The sequence below is a fragment of the Heteronotia binoei genome, chromosome 15, assembly GCF_032191835.1.
Source record: "Heteronotia binoei isolate CCM8104 ecotype False Entrance Well chromosome 15, APGP_CSIRO_Hbin_v1, whole genome shotgun sequence".
NCBI classification, from domain to species: Eukaryota; Metazoa; Chordata; class Lepidosauria; order Squamata; family Gekkonidae; genus Heteronotia; species Heteronotia binoei.
In genome coordinates, this window is record NC_083237.1 from 112,426 (window position 1) to 133,284 (window position 20,859).

The 20,859-nt window shown below is 61.1% G+C and overlaps 2 protein-coding genes across 2 annotated transcripts in view; one reads left to right on the top strand and one right to left on the bottom strand.

Annotated features, from left to right (window-relative positions):
• The window catches only part of LAMTOR4 (late endosomal/lysosomal adaptor, MAPK and MTOR activator 4), a 440,193-nt gene that overhangs the window by 21,502 nt on the left and 397,832 nt on the right, over positions 1 to 20,859 (bottom strand). The window lies entirely within an intron of this gene.
• Positions 261 to 18,147, top strand: LOC132583937 (2-acylglycerol O-acyltransferase 2-like). The gene is made up of 7 exons (XM_060255686.1): positions 261 to 264; positions 14,814 to 14,910; positions 15,105 to 15,283; positions 15,726 to 15,930; positions 16,042 to 16,216; positions 16,322 to 16,521; positions 17,588 to 18,147. The coding sequence occupies exons 2-7, from the start codon at positions 14,817 to 14,819 to the stop codon at positions 17,740 to 17,742; spliced, it is 1,008 nt and encodes a 335-aa protein (XP_060111669.1). The 5' UTR covers positions 261 to 264; positions 14,814 to 14,816; the 3' UTR covers positions 17,743 to 18,147.

The window sequence follows — 20,859 nt, forward strand, 5'->3', positions numbered from 1 at the left end:
GGGCGGCCCGCGGGGGGAGTCCTCCTGCGGGGGGGGGAGAGGAGAGGCTGAGCGGCCGCCCAGCAAGGGGGGGTGGGGGGGGTCTCGCTCTGCCCGACGGCCAGCCCTACGACTCACCTGGAGGAGGAGCAGCCGGGCGGCGCGAAGGTCTCCGGTGCGATGCCCGCGGGGGCGGCCGGCGGCGGCGTCGGAGCTGGGGAAGAGAGAGGGGGGGGGGTTGGAGCTTGGGGGGCGGCAGGCAGGCAGGCCGGCCGGCCCCGTCCGAAGCGGAGGGAAAGGACGGCCCTTCCAGCAGCGCCCCCCCCGGCCCCCTCTCACCAGGGCTAGGGCGTGGCAGGCGATGGAGAGCAAGACCAGGGCGCCGAGGACGCCGAGCACCCACCCCCCGGCCTCCGAGCACGCGCCCGCGGGCCCCACCATGGCCGGGAGGGAGGAGGCGAGCGGCGGGCCCGGGGCTGCATTGTGAGGTGGGCGTGAGCTCACAGGGGCGGGGGGGGGGGAGTTGGGGGCCCCGAGTCAGCCCGCCCGCCTGGCTGGCTCTGCGGACCCGGGAGGGAGCGCCGGGGGGGGGGGAGCCGTTTGGGCAACCAGGCACCCGCCTACGGGCCCGCCCACCTTTCGGGGGCCCCGGGCGGCTTCCCAGCCCAGCCAGCAACTCTGCGCGGCTCGTCGCCCGACTTGCCTGCGGTGGCTCCATTTGCTCCTCCCGACCTGCCTGCCTCTCGCCGGCAGGCGGGCGGGCGCTCCCACCAGAGACCGCGTGCCAGGAGCGCGCGGAGATTTGGGCTGCCTGCGGGGGGGGGGGGGCGGCTTTCCTCCTGCCTCCCGCGCTGGATGCGGCCCCCCCGGAGGCAGGAGAAGCGGCTCTTGGTGGGGTCGAAGCCTCCCGGGCATCCCAAACCAGCGGTGCCGCCACCTGCAGCGGGCCTGTCTTCGCCAGCAGAGCCTCTTGGAAGACCCCGGCCTTCCGGCTGCCCCCCCCCCCCCAAACCCGCAGGCTCTCCAATAAAGAGGGACCGGAGAAGGCGCGGCGGTCCTGGCCAAGCAGGAGAGCAGAGCTTGGGCAGGCGGGTCTGCAGCTGCCGGGGGGGAGGTGTCCTGCGGGGGCCCTGCCTCCCCTCCCCACTGCAGGGGTGGGGGCTGGGGGTCGCCCCCTCTCCGCAACGAGACCCCCAGGAGCAGCTGCCGCCCCTCCCCTCCCCTTTAAAGGGCCCTCGAGTGGGGGCGGGGGGAGGACATGCCGGTGGCTGCTGCAGGGAAACGGCCCGTCCTTTCTTCGCTCTCCGGGAGCCAGGAAGGCAAAGAGCGCCGCTCTTCCAAGTAGCCCGGGAGCTGCAAGCGTCATTCATGCAGGGATGGAGGGGCGCTTGCTTTGTTTTCTAGCGTCCCAAGTACCTTTTCTCTTGATCTTTTAGACTAGTAAACTTTATTTCTTTCGGTAAGCATAAGTCTTGTCTCCATGTTTGCCCCCACCTCCCCTCTGGTTTGAAACAACCCCCCCCCCCCTGCTTTCCCCCCAGCAGAAGGGCCCCTAGAATCCTGGACTCACCGGGCTGGAAGGGACCTCCAGGGCCACCTCGTCCAACCCCCTCACAAATTGTTACTGATGTGATTAATTCGGTGTGCGAGCAGGAGCTCGGCTTCCCTCGGCCTCTAGGCAAAGAAGATGGAAAAAACCTCCAGGACCCCTGGCCCTCAAGTGGCCACCAGCGTTCCCTGGGCACGAGAAGTCAGCCCACTCCTCCTCTGAGGAGTCCATCATTCGGGCGGCGGGGGGAGGGGCTTGGCTTGTCAGCTGGCCCCTGCCTTCGACCCTGCAGATCCAGGACCCTGCAGCCTCCAGGCTGGGCTACTGTGGCGCCCTCCAGATGGGGCTGGCTTGGGAGTTGCACCAGCTGTGCCTTCAAGGTGCCCTTTCCCTGCTGTGGGGCGGGCTGAGGCCCTTGCGGCCAGCCCCTCTCCTGAGATGGCCTGTCACCAGAAACGAAAGGGAGGGAAGATCCTGCAGGTCAACCGGGGAGAAGAAACAACCAGCACCACCGCTGTTCAGACCGCTATGCAGATACACACAATCAAGTCTTTCTCATCCTCTCTTTTTTCTTTCTTTTGGGTCATATGATATGGTTTGTGGCCCAAAACCAGTATTCAATATTCAATAGTTCCTACTGATCCCACCTTATGTCATTAACGTTTGTCTGTCTGCAATGCGGTAGAGATCTTTGAAGCCAATAAAGATCCAGTCAAAACGTGATACAAGACCGGAGAAAACATCATCTTTTGGCTTTTGGGACTTTGCATGAACAAAGGTCTGCTCCTTAAGCAACTGGTGAAGCAGAGATGTTGACGGAAGAGGAGATCATTTCCGCAGGAGTGAGGCCTACCTATCTGTGTTGTTAGGGCCCGCCCTGCCGTTAGGCAAACTAGTTGATTGTCTAGGGCGCCTACCTTCTGGGGGTGCCCAATTGGGCAGTGGCTCAATGGCGTTATCTGTGCAGGGGCGAGGGGCCAGAATCCTAGAGTTGGAAGGGACCTCCAGGGTCATCTAGTCCAACCCCCTGCACAATGCAGGAAACTCACAGGCACCTCCCCCTAAATTCACAGGATCCACATTGCTGTCAGATGGCCATCCCGCCTCTGCTTAAGAACCTCCAAGGAAGGAGAGCCCCCCACCTCCCCAGGAGGACGCCTGTTCCGCAGAAGTTGGCCTTGCCGGGTGCCGGACACTCTAGGGCCTGCCCGGGTGCTCTCGGTGTGTTTTTGCAGGGACGGGTGGTGCCGGTCCAGTGAGGACACAATCCTTGCTGTTCTCCCGGGTGGGTGGGTCGGAGCGGGAGCCCTGCTTCTGTCCTTGCAGAGGAGGAGACTTGGCTGGGGTGAGGGGGGGGGGGGTGCAGGTCCGCCATTCCTAGGAAAGAGCCAGACCGCTACTCTGGCTGGGTGGGATTCATATCTTCCAATGCAGAACTCACGTCTTTGCAGCCTTCCCCTTCTCTGACCCAAGGGCCACTGAGCAGCTAGTGGTGTGTTCCTCGGGAGTTTTGGTTTGCTTTGGAGGGGGGGGGGGTTAGACAGTATGGGGGTTAGGCAGAAATAATCTTGGTGGTGTTTGGGAAGGGGGGTGTTCCCTGATGGCTCTCGGCACCTTATAGGCTGTTTAAGAAGCACTCCTGTTTTTGCCCGGTTGCTGCAGAATCCACAGGGGGTCGGGAGAAGTTTAGGCCTCTGCGCCACGTGTGTGCGGGGGGGGGGGTATCTCCCCCAATGTCTCCTCTTGTGTGCATCAGGACCGGCCTCTCCCTCCCCACCCCCTCTCTGTCTTCTCTCTGCCTGCCCGACTTCCTTCTCGCTGCCGCCGTGCCCGGGGTGGGCAGAAAGACTTCCCCCTCTTTCGCCATAGCCCCATTGCTCAATCTGTCACACAGGCGGCTACGGCGGCCCCGGACCCCAGAGCCCTTCCTTCCTTCCTTCCTTCCTTCCAGAAGCGCCCCCCCTCGCAGGCCATGCGGCTGCTGGCCCCGATCCTCCTGGCTCAGCTCCTGCTGCGGAGAGGTAGGTGGGGAGGGGGCCCCTGGGGGAGCTGCGACCTTCTCTTTCCTCGGCTGGCCTTGGCCCTGGGGAGAGGGAGGGGGGACCTCAGGCCAGCCCCCCTGCCGCCCCCTCTTGGCCTGCTCTTGCCGGCCAGAGCCCGGGAAGCCATGGGGGCAGCGGCAGTCCGAAGGGGAAGAGGAGGAGGAGAGGGCGAGTTCTAGCCGCGCAGCCGGAGGCCTCAGCCCGGGGGGGGGGAAGGGGGGTGGGCGGAGGGTATCCCGGCCCAGAGAGACAGGCGGACAGAAGGCGCCCTTGGGCTGCCGCCGCCGCTGCTCCAGCCCGGTGACGGCGGAGGACGCCCTGCCCTCGCTCCCTCCTGCTGCTGCTGCGGGTGAGAAGAGCGGCTGACCTTGCAGGGTGGTGGGCAAGCGGGAAAGAGCCCGCTCTGGAGGGGCTGCAGCGCGCCTTCTTGGAAAGGAAAGGTCCCCTGTGCAAGCACCAGTCGTTTCCCACTCTGGGGCGACGTTGCTTTCACGTTTTCATGGCAGACTTTTCTTCACGGGGTGGGGACTCACTTGACCGACCTCGGAAAGATGGAAGGCTGAGTCAACCGGCAGCCGACTACCTGAAAACCCAGCTTCCGCCGGGGATCGAACTCAGGTCGTGAGCAGAGCTTAGGACTGCAGTACTCTTGGGGAGCCACTAAAGCAGGCCGCCCCCGCCTCCTTGCTACAAGCACCTTCGCTCCCACAGACCCCCGGGAGGGAGCGAAAGGCGCGCTTGCCTGCCTGCCTGCGCAAAAGGGGGGAGGGGGCAAGAGGTCCCCGAAGGGCCAGGATGGGCCGTGGTCGGTGACCGAGGGTTGGCAGGCGGCGGCCGGGCCAGAGGCCTCCCCCCCCAGCACCCCCCACACACGCTCCCCCAAAGGGAAAGCAAAGTGGGCGGCACCCACCCACCCAGGGGCCAGCAGCAAGGCCCAAGGGGAAAGGCTTCCTCGGGGCTAGGGCGGAGGAGGGCAGACTGAGGCGACCACCTGGTGGGACGAGAGCGCAGCCGCTGCGCCCTCCCCCCTCCGCATCTCCCCCTCCCACTTTTCCTTCCGGGCTCCCAGCTCGGGCCACTGCTGCGCCAGGGCAGGAAAAGCGAAGCCCCCACTCCCTCGGCCCCTTGCGGGGAGGGAGAGCTCTGTGGCCCCAGACAGGCCGCCCCTCCAAGGATCCCCCCGCGGCTCTTCTGGGCTGGAAGTGACTCGCCCAGCAGGGGTGCAGCCCCGAGGGCGGGAAGCGTCTGCTCTGCTGAAAAGAGGGAAGTGAAGCATTTGGGTGAAAACAAAAGAGAAAATGCCTCCGAGATGTGAAACTGTGGCCTCCCAACAGCTACATGGCTAAAAACCGCCCCGGCCGGCGGCGAGTCTCCCCTTCTTCTTGCCCCAAACAAAGAGCCAGAAAACTGTGCAATATAGAAGAGATGCTAATTCTAGAGACAAGAGACGAAGTGACCAACAGAAAGGTCAGGGGTCACTTAATTAGGATGCTCAACTCCCCCCAGACTTCCCACCCTGACTAGATTCGACAAGGTAACTTCCTCCTAGCTAACGAACTAACCGCCTCTCGCGCCCTGATGGCTGCACTGTGAGCGCCTTGCAAGCCACTGGGGGGGGGGGGGTGTCTTCCTTGAGCCACTTGGCCGGGGCTCCTGGAGAGGCCGTCTTTGGGCATGGAGCGGGCCCCTCCCTGGGGGTGCACGTGGGCGGGGGGGGGGGTAGTGGTGAATGTCCTGAATTGTGCAGGGGGTGGGACCAGGTGGTCCTGGAGGCGTCTCATCCCCCCTCCCATTTCTCCCCAGTGAGACAAGGCGGGATCTCAGAGAGAAGGGCTCCTCTCCAAGCGCTGGGAACGGCTGGCCGCTTCTTCCGCTCTGCCCCCCCTGCCCCACCTTGTCCCATGGGGGAGAAATGGGAGGGGGGCTATTAGAACCCTCCAGCGCCACCTGGTCCCACCCCCTGCGCAATGCAGGACATTCACCACTACCCCCCACCCCCCGCCCACGTGCACCCCCAGGGAGGGGCCCTGCTCCTGCCCAGAGGTCCCCTCCCCGGGCTCAAGGCAGCTCGCCCCAACAGCAGGAACAGCAATTGCAGCCCCCGCCGTCCACAATAATCCCCCCTTCCTAAATGCAGGGAGCGAAGGCCCCCAACTCTCTGGCCCCCCAGGCAAAGCTAGCTTCTGGTGCTCCCCTTGCGCTGAGAAGGTCACCGAGTCACCTGGGGGGCAGGCAATTGTGCAAGGGCCGGCCTTGAGCACAACACCCGGGGGGGGGGGCAGGGGGTGAGAAGGGTCCGATGGGCGAGCACGTGGGCCAGGAGGAGCCGGCTGACATCAGAGGCTGGGACTTGTGAAAAGGCTGCCCCCCCCCCCCAGTAAAACTTGCCAGTCCTGGGCAAGAAGGGTTGAGATTCTTGTGGACCAAATGGCAGGAAGTGGGGTGGGGGAGGGACACTGCATGCAGAAGTGGCCAGAAGCCAGAGCCAAGAGCGGTGGGCTCTACCCCGCCTGCTTGGGCACAGGGACCCCGGGGCGATCTCCTTTGCTCGGGCACTATCTGAGGCAGCCGGCCGGCCAAGGAGACACGAACCAGAATGGACAGGGAAGAGCTCCGGGGCGGGGGGGCGGGGACTGGGAGGGGGGCATCGTCTGGCAGATGAGGCCCACGATGGGCGAGGCAGTAGAGCGGGCGGTGGCCACACAGCGGCAGCCTTTCTTGGAGGAAGCCAAGGCCCCCCTGGGTCCCTTCCCGTCCGGTTTCCGCCCAACCCATGGGACGGAGACGCCCGGTGTTGGCTGCCTTGGCGGATGATCTCCGAAGGCATCTGGAAGGAGGCGGATCGGCGATTCTGGGGCTGCTCTCCTTCCTTCAGGGCTGGGGCAGAGGGTGGCGCTTGGGGGTGAGTTGTCCCAGCGGCACTCACTGGGTTGTGGTGTGCCACCGGGAGCGGTTCTCTCCCCAGTGTGCCCCGTCGCTCAGACGGTTCGGAGATTCTGATGACACCCAGCTCTATCTGCTAAGGGGTGGCTGCCAGAGAGCATCCCTTTCAAGGACAACTCCAGAGCGTTTGGCTGGAGCCTTGGAAGCCGTGGCTGGATGGTTACGACAGAGCTGGCTGAAACTGAATCCAGCAAAGACAGAGGTCCCCTGGCTGGGCCCTGAGCTGGCCCTGACACTAGGCAAACTAGGAGACTGCCTAGGGTGCCACCCTTCTGGCGGTGCCAAATTGGGTGCTCCCCCTTTGTGTCGCTGACATCATACATGCAGGGTGGGGGTGGCAGGAGCCTTGCCTCGGGTGCCCTGCGGGGCGTGTGGGACTGGGAATGGGGGTCAAGCTGCCATCTCTTTATCAATGATTTGGATGAAGGAATAGAGGGGATGCTTATTAAATTTGCAGATGAGACGAAATTGGGAGGGGTTGCAAACACAGAAGACGACAGAAACAGGATATAGGGTGACGTTGACAGGCTGGAAAACTGGGCTAAAACCAATAAAATGAATTTTAACGGGGATAAATGTAAAGTTCTGCATTTAGGTAGGAAAAATCCAATCCATGGCTATAGGATGGGGGAGACTTGTCTCAGCAGTAGTATGTGCGAAAAGGACCTAGGGGTCTTAGTGGATTATACGCTGAACATGAGTCAACAGTGTGGTGCGGTGGCTAAAAAGGCAAATGCAGTTTTGGGCTGTATCAACAGAAGTATAGTGCCCAGATCACGTGATGTGATGGTATCACTTTACTCAGCTCTGGTAAGACTTCACCTAGAATATTGTGTTCAGTTTTGGGCACCACATTTTAAGAAGGATCTAGACAAGCTGGAACAGTCCAGAGGAGGGCGACGAAGATGGTGAGGGGTCTGGAGACCAAGTCCTATGAGGAACGGTTGAAGGAGCTGGGCCTGTTTAGCCTGGAGAGGAGGCGGCTGAGAGGTGATAGGATCACCATCTTCAAAGACTTGAAGGGCTGTCCTAGAGAGGAGGGTGTGGAATTGTTTTCTGTGGCCCCGGAAGGCAGGACCAGAACCGATGGGTTGAAATTAAATCAGAAGAGCTTCCGGCTCAACATTAGGAAGAACTTCCTGACGCGGTTCCTCAGTGGAAGAGGCTTCCTCCTCAGGAGGTGGTGGGCTCTCCTTCCTTGGAGGTTTTTAAACAGACACTAGATGGCCATCTGACAGCAATGGAGATCCTGTGAATTTAGAGGGAGGTGTTTGTGAGTTTCCTGCATCGTGGAGAGGGTTGGACTATATGACCCTAGAGGTCCCTTCCAACTCTATGATTCTTGACGGGGCTCCTTTAGTGCCACCGTCGAAGGTTAAGAGCCTGGGGTATTCCTGGATGCCTCTCTGACTATGGAAGCCCAGGCCACATCATAGAATCACACAGAGTTGGAAGGGACCTCTAGGGTCATCTAGTCCAACCCCCTGCTCTCTCTCTCTCTCTCGGCTTGACTTCACGAACGAAGATTTAAGAAGGGTGCAGTAGTCCACGTCTGCTGCAGGCTCGCTGGTGGCTGACAAGACCAATGCGGGACAGGCAGATCCGGCAACAGTGGCTGCAGGGAAAAGTCTGATTTGGGGTTGGTGCTGTAGCAGTGCGATTCTTCCTCAATCTCCTTTTGTCCTCAAGACCAGCTATGCGTGCATTCTCAAAGGAAGAGACAGCCTGGTGGATGGTATGCCTCCATGCTTTGCGATTTGCGGCTAAGTCAGACCACTGGTGGTGGTTGATGCGACAGGTGCCAAGGGATTTCTTCATGGAGTCCTTGTACCTCTTCTTTGGTGCCCCTCTATTTCGATGGCCGGTGGAAAGTTTGCCATACAGAGCAATCTTGGGAAGGCGGTGGTTTTCCATCCTAGAAATATGCCCTGCCCAGCGCAGCTGCGTCTTAAACAGCAGTGCCTCGATGCTTGTAACCTCCGCCCTCTTGAGGACTTCAGTGTTGGTCACAAAATCACTCCAGTGGATGTTGAGGATGGTGCGAAGGCAGTGCTGATGAAAGCGCTCAAGGAGTCACAGGTGATGACGGTATAAAACCCACGATTCGGAGCCATAGATGAGGGTTGTCATCACAACCGCTTTGTAAACATTGATCATTGTGCCTTTTTTCAGATGCTTGTTGCTCCACACTCTTGTGCAGTTGGCCAAATGCATGGTTTGCCTTTGCCAGCCTGTTGTCAATCTCCTTGTCGATCTTGGCATCTGAGGAGATGATATACCCCAGGTAGCTGAACTGCTGGACTGTCTTCAGAACTGATTCACCCACAGTGATGCAGGGAGGGTGATAATCTTCCTGGGGTGCAGGCTGGTGGAGAACTTCTGTCTTCTTCAGACTAACTTCTAGGCCGAATAGCTTGGCAGCCTCTGCAAAGCAGGACGTCATATGCTGCAGAGCTGATACCGAGTGGGAGACGAGTGCAGCATCATCAGCAAACAGTAGCTCTTGGATAAGTTTTTCCATTGTCTTGGAGTGAGCTTTTAGTCGCCTCAGGTTGAACAGGCTGCCATCAGTGCGATAGTGGATGTAGACACCATCGTCATCATCTAGATCTACTGCGGTTCTTTGAAGCATCATGCTAAAGAAGATCGTAAAGAGAGTTGGCGCGAGAACGCAGCCTTGCTTTAGACCTGTGCCTATTGGGAAGGGCTCCGAGAGGTCGTTGCAGTGTCTGACTTGACCTCGCTGGTCTTCGTGTAGCTGGATGATCATGCTGAGGAACCTTGCGGGACATCCTAAATGTTCCAAGATTTGCCACAGGCCTTTCCTGCTAACGGTATCGAAAGCTTTGGTAAGGTTGACAAAAGTCACATATAGACCCTTGTTCTGTTCCCTGCATTTCTCTTGGAGCTGCCTGAGAACAAATACCATGTCGGTGGTGCTCCTGTTAGCTCTGAAGCCGCACTGGCTCTCTGGGAGTTCTTCTGCAATGGTAGGCACCAGTCTGTTCAGGAGTATTCTGGCAAGGATTTTACCTGCAATGGAGAGTAGGGTTATCTCCCGGTAGTTGGAGCAGTCTGACTTTTCCCCTTTGTTCTTGTGTAGAGTGATGATGATTGCATCGCGAAAGTCCTGTGGTAGTTTGCCTTGTTCCCAGCAGGTGACAAGTACTTTGTGAAGTGTGCTATGTAGTACTGTGCCCCCATGCTTCCAGATCTCTGGTGGGATTCCATCAACTCCCGCTGCCTTGCCACTTTTCAGTTGCTTGATGGCTTTAACAGTCTCTTCTAGGGTGGGGATCTCATCCAACTCTGTTTTCACTGGTTGAAGTGGGGTGCAGGAAACTCACAAACACCTTGGGTGGGAGAGCCCCCCCCTTCATACCTTGGGTGGCTCCCCTCCCCAGCTCCACAGATGGCCCATGGAGGCCCTTCTGGAGTCCCAGAGGGCCAAAGAGCTCCCCCCACCCCCCCACTTGCCTTTCCCTTGCCTTGCCTGTGGGAGTTCCCCTGGGAGGGGCTGGAAGAGCCTTTGCGGGAGTAGCAGCATGAGGTCCCCTCTTTAGGACCACCACAGCCTTTGCGTTCAGGGGGAGACGTGCATCCCGGGGACACCCGGCCCCCCCCAGCCCACGGTCTGCAGCCGGGTGGCCAGGCTGGTGGCCTCCGTTTCAAGCTCCCATCGGCATGGAAGGTTTGGTTGCCTCCCACCTCCCTGCCCTGAACCTCACCTGCCGCAGGCACCCAGTTTAGCCTAGTCCTGTGAAAAGGCTGGGGAGGATCCGACTCAAGAGAGGGCCTTGGGGTACAGCGTCTTGGCAACTTCCCTCCGCAGAGCCCCTGACCCTGGTGGGAGCAGAGTCCCTGGACCAGAAAGCGCACCCGGCCCCTAGCCCATGGCCCCTGAAGGAATGCGCTGGCGTGGAACTCCCGTCCGGGCAGATGAAGCCAGGTAATCCATGGGGGTGGGGAACAGGCTCCCTCTCAGAGGGGAGGGCTGGTGCTAACGTTGCTGGTGGACCCCCCCCCCCCCGCCTTGCCCAGCGGCATCCTTGAAGCTGGCCGGCAGATATCTGGGTGGGGTTGTGGATGTCACTGGGCAGGGGAGACCGATCCAAGGGTCCGGGGTCAAAGGTGGAAGGTCACTCTGGCCCCCTCACCAGGCAGGCCAATCCAGAGAGCCCAGGAGCTGCCCCACGGGGGGGGGGGGTGCACAGCCAAGCACGACTGGTCAGAGGGGGGGCAACATGCACCTCTCCAAGGGCCCAGACTGCACAGCAAGGCACAAGCAACCCCCAACCAACACCGACACCCTGTGAGGGGCAGGTATGTGCAGAGCCAATCCCCACTTCTCCCAGGCGTCACGGGGCCCCCAAAAAGGAGCCTCAGCCAGAAGGTGGGCTGGGGGGGCCTCTGCTTCAGGGGCACAAGCTCCGCCGTGGGAAATACCTGAAGTGTTTTTGGTGGGGGGCGTCACACCCTCCAGCCATTTGCTCCAGGGAAACTGATCTCTGTCGTCTGGAGATCAATTATAGTCAAAGATCTCCAGGGGCCACCTGGAGGTTGGCAACCCTGCATGTGGGATGAGCGGCCGGCGCCAGGCACTGTTGGGGTTTACAGATACTTCAGCAGAGTTGTGTGGAGAGAACCACACATAAAACAAGCCAGGCAGGCGGTTTAGCTTAAGAATAAAGTAGTTTACTTTTACTATGAGGAAAGGGTTACTGGGATTACTAGAAAGCAAGAGAAGGATTCAGTATCCTATCTAGTCTCTAGACTACATCTCGACTCTCTTGAGTCCAAACTCTAACTGCACGGAGATCTGAGGGCTTCACACAAAGGGCAATGAAACCTGACCAAATGGTTTCCCCCAGACCACCTCCCAAATATCTGGATTAGCCAATTAGGGCTTTGCTTCAATGGTCACTATACATATTGACACCCAGCCTGAGCAGGAAGTACGTGCACACATTCTCATTGGCTCTATCTCTCACTGGCTAAACATCAGCATGCATACACATTCATTTAATTAACTCATGACAACAGGAAGTGAAATTGCAATAGAAACCCAACAGGCACCCCCTCTCTGCCCCCCAGGGATGCCTTCCAGACCCATCCTGCTGTGGAGTGCCCTTTTGCCACCCAGGACTGAAGACAGGAGGGGGGCAGTGAGAGGGGAACCCAAGAGTGCCCCAGACCCCTTTATTCTCCCCCCAGGGGGAGCACACCCCACACCTGCCCCCAGGCGGGATGGGGACTAAACACTGCGGTGGGGGGGGGAGAGCTCCCGGAGTGGGGGTTATGCAGGAGGAGATGTGCCTCCCCACCTGTGTGTGTGTAAGAGAGAGCGAGAGAGAGACCCCCCCACACCCACCAGTTGTCAAAAGTGGGAGGGCAGCTTGGCCTTCCCCTCTGCCTGCAGGCCTCTGCCCCCCCCCCCTTCTCGCTGGCTGCGAGGGCGGGGCCTTCCTGGGCTGGAGGGCGCAACGCTCCCTGAGGACTTTGGTCAGCCCAGCTCCTGGCTCCCCCCCCCACACACACACATTCAGCACCTCGTTGGTTGCCCCCCCCACACACACACACACTGCGCCCAAAAGGCGGGCAAGAAGCCGGTGTCTTGGTGGCGCCGAGGCCGTCGGAAGGGAGGGGCTGTCTCTGGGAGAGGCTGCGGGAGGGGAGGGGAGGGGAGGCGTCCGCGGTTCAGCTTGCGGGGGCGGGGGGAGAGGGGTAGGCGGCGTCCGAGGAAGCCTGCTGACCTCCCTCCCTCCAGCAGGTGGGCAGGCAGCTCCCGCCGCCTCTGACCTCTGGCCCTCGGGGGGCGCTTGTGGGCAGCGGAACGGCGACTCCCTCCCCTCCTCCGGAGCCCCAGGAAGGAAGTGCGCCCGGCAGCTGCCCTCCTCCGGGAAACTGGGCTGGCCTGAAAGGGGCTCCCGCTCCCCCGACCCCTGTGCCCCGCCCGCGGCCCTCCTTCCTGCCTTCTTGTCTCCCTCCCCAGCGGCGGGCTGCGTCTGCCAGCAGGACTACCAGGTGTGCCAGCCGCTCCAGCTCTCGGCGGCGGCGAACGGGTCGGTCACCCTGCGCTGCACCTTCGCCTTCCACCCCAGCTGGGGGGTTCTGCTGCGCCCCGCCCAGGTCCGCTGGCGCCTGCGGGACTTCCACTCGCTGCCCTTCTTGTTCACCTGCTGCGGGAGCGCCGCCTCCACTCACACCCAGCGGGACTTCGAGGGGCGCGTCTCCCTGGCCAGGGGCCGGGCGGAGGAGGGGAGCGGGGCGCAGCGCTACACGGCCTCCATCCGCATCACGGCGCTGCGCGAGTCCGACGCCCAGCTCTACTTCTGCCGCGTCTCCGTGGAGACAGCACAGCGCGGGAAACAGGAATGGCAAACCATCAACGGGACCAACCTGACCGTCACAGGTACCGAGCCTCCAGCACCCCTTTGCCGCACCGCCAGCCCCTCCTCCGCGGGGGCTCCCTGCCGCAGGACAGCCGGAGGGGCCTGGGGGACGAAGCAGCCTCTCCCCATCGCAGGCCATCGGTTGCACTACGGCGGGGGGGGGGGGGGGGAGCTTCTGGATTTGCCAAGCACCCGGCGGGCAGGCGAGCGGGCAGCCCCAGAAGGAGGGCCACACCTCACTTTCTCCCCCCAGCCCCAGAGGGAGGGGACCGCCCCACCACGCCGGTGCCCCTGGGCCTCCTCGCCGGGCTGTCGACTGGGGCCGTCCTGCTGGCTGCTGCGCTCCTGGCGGGCCTGGCGGCCTTCCTTCTCGCCCGGAGAAAAGGTAAGGGGGGGAGGGGGCTGCCCTCCTTCCCACTGGCTGCACTGCAGGGGCCCTCGTGCATCCAACCGGGCACAGAGGCCAAGGCCACGAGAGAGCCAGCCGGAGCCAGGAGGGGCAGGGAAAGGGCAGGCAGCTGGCGGGAGGAACAAGGCGGCAGCAGCAGCAAACCCTGGGGCGGCGGGGGGTGCTGTTGGGGCCCACGCTACTGAATCGGCTCAAGAAGGAATGGCCCGGAATGGGGAGCGCTCCGACCGCCTCAAGGATCCCGCGCTGACCCCGAAGCGGCCGTCAGCCCCCCTCCCCGCGAGGATCTGCCTGGAGGGGAAGCGGCCCCTCCCTCCGTGGCTCCTGGCCCGGAGGGCTGAAGGCCCCTCCCCCCACGTTCTCCTTACCTCCTGTTCTTATCCCCCCCCCCCCCGCAGGTCATGGCCAAAAGAGAACTCAGACCAGGTGAGTCGCACATGGGGCAAAAACCTCAGCGGCAGCGAGTCAGCTTGAATCGTAGAGCTGGAAGGGACCTCGGGGGTCCGACCCCCTGCACAATGCAGGAAACTCACAAATACCTCCCCCCCCCCCATACACACACATCCCCAGTCACCCCCGATGCATGCCATGCCCAGAAGATGGCAAAAGCACCCCTCCAGGATCCCTTGCCAACTGGCCTGGAGAAAAATGGCTGCCTGAAGAGGAAGGGTTGCCTGGCTCCCGCCCCCGCAGCCGAGCCCCTCCGCATGCTGGCAGGAAAGGGGGGGGCGGCAATGCTCCGCCTTTCTTTTGCAGGAGAGCGGCCAGGGGAGGGCAGGAGCCCCCCCGGGAAGAAGGCTACGAGGAGCTGCACTGCAGAGGTGAGGCGGGGAGGGGTCGCCTGAGGCAGGGGGCGGGGGGCTCCTCCTCCTTCCCCGCCCCCCTCACCTGTGCCTTTTCCCTCCTAGGAGCCCGAGCCCCCCCTCGAGAGAAGCCTGCTGCTCCGCCGCCGCCGCCCCCCGCCCGGGCTCTGGGGGAGCCAGGCCTGCTCTATGCCAGCTTGGTGCTGTCGGAGCCCCCGCCGGACCAGAAGAGGCCGCTGGGAAGGCGTGGCGGCGGCAGCGCGGAGGAGGAGCAAGAGACCACCTACGCGGCCGTGCGGCCCTGAGGAAGTCCGGCTGGCGGGCGTCCGGCAGGGCCCTCGGCGGGGGAGGGGGAGAGCCTGGGACAAAGAAACATGCATGAAGGGCAGGACGGGGGGGTTGCTGCCTGTAGGAATTAACCCCCCCCCCAATAAAGAAAATGAAGCCCGGAACGGCTGGCGTGTCTCAGAGGTCTTTGCGCCCTAGACAGGCACCAGGTGGACGGAGCCGCACAGCGGCGCCCTCAGCGCCGGGGAGACCAGAAGCACCTGGTGGCCCCCGAGGGGAGGAGAGGGGGTGGCCCGCTCCCGCCCCTGCAGCCCCTGGGCTGGCCGGTAGGCGGGGCGGGGCGGGGTCTGGCCGGATAAAGGCTGCGCCTCGGCGGGGCGCTTCCCCCTGACGAGCCTTGTCTCCGCCGCCATGTGGGTCCGCTTCGCCCCCTTGCGCCTGCCCTTCCGGCGGCGCCTGCAAACGGCCGCGGTGCTGCAGTGGGTCTTCTCCTTCTTGGCGCTGGGTGAGGCAGGCAGGCGGGTGGGCGGTGAGCTCCTTCCCCTGGCTGGCGTGCGGCGGCTGCCCCAGCGGGGTTGGAAAGGCGCCGGCCTGCTCCTCCGCCTTCAGAGCTGCGGCCGCCGGCTCCCTTCCCCCTGGAGCGAGAGGGCCTCTGAGCATGGGCAGAGGCGCTCAGGCCGGCCCTCTCCCCCGCTTTAGCCCAGTGCTGCCTGGCCCTCTTCGTGGTGCTGCTGCTGGGCGAGGGCTGGGCGCTGGCCGCCCTCTACGCCGCCTGGCTCTACCTCGACTGGGATACGCCGGCCCGCGGGGGGCGCCGCTCCGCCTGGGTGCGCGGCTGGGCCGTCTGGCGCCACTTCCGCGACTACTTCCCCATCACGGTGAGCCGGAGGGGCAGGGCCGGACCCTGGCAAGGGGGGGAGGGGGGAAGGCTGGTCTGAAGCCTGCGCGACCCGCGGCGGGGGGAGGGGGAGAGGCAGAACTCTCCTCCCCGTGGGTCAGGTGGGACCCGCGCCCGGCTCTCCGGGAGGAATGGCAGAGGCGCAGCCGAGCCTTCCTTCTCCCGCCTCCGCGACCCTGCCCTGTGCTGCCTGCAGCAGCCCCCCCCCCCCCCCCAGAGGAGACTGGCGGGCCACTTTCCCTTGGGGGGGCTGGGCTCCTGCCCCTCCCCTGAAGGAAGGGGGCCCCACCCTCCCGGTCTCCCCTGCAGCGGATGGGGCCAGGCGCCTCCAGGGACTGCCCCCCTCCCCCCCGCCTGGCTCTGCTCGGCGGGCTGGCTCAACGGAGCCCTCCCCCTCCCGCTCCGCTCTCTCCGCCCTGCAGCTGGTGAAGGTGGCGGACTTGGACCCCCGGCGCAACTACCTCTTTGGCTTCCACCCTCACGGCGTGCTGGTGGCCGGCGCCTTCGGGAACTTCTGCACCGAGGCCACTGGCTTCCGCCAGCTCTTCCCGGGCCTCACCCCCCATCTGCTGATGCTCCCCTTCTGGTTCAAGGTGCCCTTCTTCCGGGACTACATCATGAGCGGCGGTGAGGACCGGAGACGCTCCCCTGGGGGCGGGGGAGAGGCAGGAGACCTTTCTACCAGGGTGCCCACCCGTCCCTTCTGGGAGTGGCCTTTTCTTCCTCTTCCTCCTGCAGGGCTCGTGTCTTCGGAGAAGACCAGCGTCTCCTACCTGCTCGGCCAAGAAGAGGGCGGCCAGGTGGCCGTGGTGGCGGTGGGGGGGCCTCCAGAGGCCCTGGATGCCCGCCCTGGGGCTTTCTCCCTCCAGATCCTCAGCCGCAAGGGCTTCATCAAGATGGCGCTGCAGCACGGGTGGGTGGGTGGGTGAGCGGGGAGGGGAGGGGGCTCCTGAGTGGGGGGGGAGGGAAGGGCAATGGGGCTGCCCCCTCTTTCAGCACTCTTTGCCTGTCTCCGCAGAGCGGACCTGGTCCCCGTCTTCTCCTTCGGGGAGAATGAGCTCTTCAACCAGATTTCCAACCCAGAGGGCTCCTTCATCCGCTCGGTGCAGGAGCGACTCCAGAAGGTCATGGGGCTGGCGCTGCCCCTCTTCCACGCCCGGGGGGTCTTCCAGTACAGCTTTGGGCTCCTGCCTTTCCGGAGACCCATCCACACTGTGGGTGAGTGGCCGGGCAGCCTCCTCCCCCTCCCGCCTCTTGCTGGGTGTCTGCCCAGCCGGCCTGCCCGCCCGCCCTGGCTTAAGGCCCAGGGTTGCTGAACTGCAATTCCCTCTCTGAGTTTTGCAATGGCCTGTGGTGGGAGAGAAGCGACTGTGGACTTTGGGGCCGTGGCGGGGAGGGAGGCTGCTGTCTGGCTCCATCTGCTGCACTCCATGCAGAGTGGCTTCTCAGCCCTTGACCTTTGGGTGAAAGTGCAGAAGCTGGTCTTTCACACTGCAGGGCTGGGGAGGGGCTAGAAAGGGTCATTGTTGTGTTGCCCAGGTGAAGCTGCCCTCCCCGCAGCCCATCAGGGTCTCTGTCACCTCAGGCAGAGAGAGGCCGTTCCCCTCCCCTCCTGCCTGGCTCTTTGGCTGAAGATGCCACCAGGGACTGGACCGTATGCCAAGCAGATATCCTGGCACTGAATGCAGCTCCTAAACTTGGCAGCTCACCTTTGCCGCCCAGGCGAAGAGTAGCTCAGTGAGGCAAAATGTCTCATGTCCTGCTGTGTGTTGAGGCAGCTATGGGGGGGAGGGCCTTGGGCCTTCCTGGAAGTGGTCCCTGAATACTGACCTGGGGGCGGGGTGCATGAGTCCCAGAGAGAAGGGGCTGTGGCTCAGTGGAGGAGCATCTGCTTGGCATGCAGAAGGTCCCAGGTTGAGTCCACGGCAGCAGCAGCATCTCCAGCTCAAAGGACCAGGCAGGAGGGGCTGGGAAAGACCTCCCCCACTAGACTGGGGAGAGCTGCTGGCCTTCTGAGTAGGCAAGAGTGGCCTTGTTAGATGAAGAGTCCGCTTCACTATAAGGAGCTTCATGTGGCTCAAATTCAGCCCTGACTATCCTGGAAAGTCCTTCCCCAGGCACCTTTCTGGCGTGGCAGACCCCCAATTGGCCCTCATGGTGGCTGGGAGGGAAGGGTGGACCGCCTGGGGTGATGAGCAGTGGGTGTGGGGGGGAGTGCTGGTGGCGGAGGTGGGAAGAAAGGTGTCTTGTGCCGTGTGGTGCCCACTCTGCCTCTCTCCCACAGTGGGGGCCCCAATCCTCGTGCCCAAGACCCCCAATCCCTCCCCAGAAGCCATTGACCAGTTGCACAAGACCTACCTGGAGAAGCTTGTCCAGCTCTTTGAGGACCACAAAGTCCAGTTTGGTGTGCCTGAAAACAAGCATCTCAACCTGATCTAGAAGAGAAGAGGAGGAGCTAGGAGGAGCCACACCCTCAGCAGCTGCCCAGACTGAACCTGGAACTGTCAGGCTAATAGGCCGGGTGGGAGGCGGCCGGGGAAGAATCCCTGTCACTGGGTGAATAAGGAGGCCTTCCCGGCAGCAGCATCTGTTCTGCAGTGGGGGGGGGGGGCGGTGTAGGGCACAGTTCATCCCCCCACCCTCCCTTCCAGAACTGGGATCCCGGCATCTGGGGTACATTTGGGGAGGGGGGAGTTTGGGCTGTGGGGTTGGGATTGCAGCACCTCTTTGGGGCAGGTTGGCAGGTCCAGTTGCTGCTGCCTCAGTGGAGGACTTTCAGATGGGGAGGGCCTCCCGCCTCTCGCTAGAGCCAACCTTTTCAGTGCAATAAAGTGGGAAACCTTCCAGGCTGGCTGTGGAATTCTCTTTGCAGGCCACTTCCTGGGTGCACGCTGCCGCTGCTGCTGTGTTGCATGGCCTCAGATCACCCCAGGGCTGAGGGGATGGCTGGCCTCTCTGCCCGATGGCAGGCAGGTGTTGCACAGCTGGCCCAGGGGTGGCTGCCTGTCTGTGGGGTCAGAGAAGGCTGGAAATAGATTCCCCCAGCCCCATCCGAGATGCTGGCCCTCCGGCGGGAGCAGCTCTTGCATTTGCAGATGGCTGAAGCTTTCCTGGAGGGTGCTGAGCTTCTGCACAGCAAGAGCCTCCTGGGCACTGGCCAGGCCTCCAAGACATGCCCAGTGCCCAAAAGCCCTTGGTGTGGTTAGTTCGGCCTAGGAATGGTCTAGAAAAGGCACTCTTCACATGCTCCAAAGAGCTCCTTTGTGGCTTTCTGGGTGATAGGAGCTGTCTCTGTTTAGCGGGGGGAGGGGGGCATGCACAAGATGCTTCACAGCCTGATGGGGAACGCAGCCCCAGGTTTCCATAAACGCCTTGGAGAGAGAACCGAAGGACAGAGGATAGTGGAGCAAAGGAGATGGGGAAAGGAGAATGAAGGCAAATCCTGTTCAATGGGGCTCAGATGGTAGCACAATCTCCAGCCTTCCTTATATCATCTGCTCTTCACCTGGGTCTCTCTCTTTTCCTTAGCCCAAAAGGCCCCCCCTCCTCCTCCCCCCCTCCATGTTCTGCTGCTCCCTGCTGAGACTGCCCAGCTGGGTAGAGGGCCAGAAGTGGTGTGGGTGGCTGCCCACCTCCCAGCAAGCCAGACAACTGGTGACCAGAGCAGGAAACAGTTTCCTGTCCTGGGAAGAAGCCATCTGCCAATGGTGGGGGGGGGAGGGGAAGCCTGCTGGCCTTTGAATGGCCCTATGGTCAGTTGTGCTGAAAGGCTATACAGTTTCAAGGACTTGATCCCCCTCCCCCTAAATCATGTAATGGTTTTAGCAAAGGCCCCTGTCTGTAAAGGAGAAGTGAGTAGGAACAGGAGCAGGGCCTTGTTGGTGACGGCACCTCATCTGTGGAAAGTCCAACCCCAGACAGGCTTTTAGCTTAGGAATTAGAATCATAACGTTGAAAGAAACCTCCCAGGTCATCTAGTCCAACCCTCTGCACAATACAGGAAATTCACAAATACCTCTCCCCCTCCCCCCCACGAACCCCCGTTACCCCTGCTCCATGTCCAGAAGAGGGCAAGAAAACCCAAACAAACACAAAACCTGCAGAAAAATTGCTGCCTGACCCCACCCAAATTGGCAATCAGCATTTCCTTGGTTGTGTAAGAAAGGGCCATGAGAATTAAGCACTGATGCAACCCTTCCTGCCCTCCTTCTCAGGATCTGCCAAATTTATAGAATCAGCATTGCTGTCAGATGGCCCTCTAGCCTCTGTTTCAAAACCTCCAAAGGAGGAGAGCCCACCACCTCCCGAGGAGGAAGCCTGTTCCACTGAGGAATTGCTCTAATGGTCAGGAAGTTCTTCCTAATGTTTAGCTGGAAGCTCTTTTGATTTAATTTCAACCCATTGGTTCTGGTTGTACCTTCTGGATCAACAGTAAACAATTCCACACCATCCTCTCTATGACAGCCCTTCAAGTACTTGAAGATGGTGATCCTATTATTGGGACCAAAAATCCCAGCTATAAATACAAGTTGATGGGGTATGAACTGGCAGACACTGACCAAGAGAGAGATCTTGGGGTCATGGTAGATAACTCACTGAAAATGTCAAGACAGTGTGTGATTGCAATAAAAAAGGCCAACACCATGCTGGGAATTATTAGGAAGGGAATTGAAAACAAATCAGCCAATATCATAATGCCCCTGTATAAATCAATGGTGTGGTCTCATTTGGAATACTGTGTGCAATTCTGGTCACCGCACCTCAAAAAATATTACAGCATTGGGAAAAGTCCAGAAAAGGGCAACTAGAATGATTAAAGGTTTGGAACACTTTCCCTATGAAGAAAGGTTAAAATGCTTGGGCTCTTTAGCTTGGAGAAGCGTCAACTGTGGGATGACATGATAGAGGTTTACAAGATTATGCATGGGATGGAGAAGGTAGAGAAAGTACTTTTCTCCCTTTCTCACAACACAAGAACTCATGGGTATTCAATGAAATTGCTGAGCAGTCAGGTAAGAACCAATAAAAGGAAGTATTTCTTCACCTAAAGGAATTCACTGCCATAGGAAGTGGTGATGGCTACAAGCATAGCCAGCTTCAAGAGGGGATTGGATGAGCATATGGAGCAGAGGTCCATCAGTGGCTATTAGCCACAGCATATTGTTGGAACTGTCTGGGGCAGTGATGCTCTGTATTCTTGGTGCTTGGGGGGGGGGGCAAAGTGGAAGGGCTTCTAGCCCCACTTGTGAACCTCCTGATGGCATTTGGGTCTTTTGGCCATTGTGTGACACAGAGTGTTGGACTGGATGGACCAACACAGCTTCTCTTATGTCCGGGGCAGTGATGCTCTGTATTCTTGGTGCTTGGGAAGGGCAGCAATGGGAGGGCTTCTAGTGTCCTGGTCCCTCTGGTGGACCTCCTGATGGTGCCTGTTTTTTTTTGGCCACTGTGTAACACAGAGTGTTGGACTGGATCGGCCATTGCCCTGACCCAACATGGCTTCTCTTATGTTCCTCTCCAGGCTAAACATGCCCAGCTCTTTGATATTTTAAAATT

Coding starts and splice junctions, on each gene's coding strand:
- LOC132583937 (XM_060255686.1), top strand. CDS start 14,817: ATGTGGGTCCGCTTCGCCCCCTTGCGCCTGCCCTTCCGGCGGCGCCTG. Junction 15,284..15,725: donor GCGACTACTTCCCCATCACG/GTGAGCCGGAGG, acceptor TCCGCCCTGCAG/CTGGTGAAGGTGGCGGACTT. Junction 16,217..16,321: donor AAGATGGCGCTGCAGCACGG/GTGGGTGGGTGG, acceptor CTGTCTCCGCAG/AGCGGACCTGGTCCCCGTCT.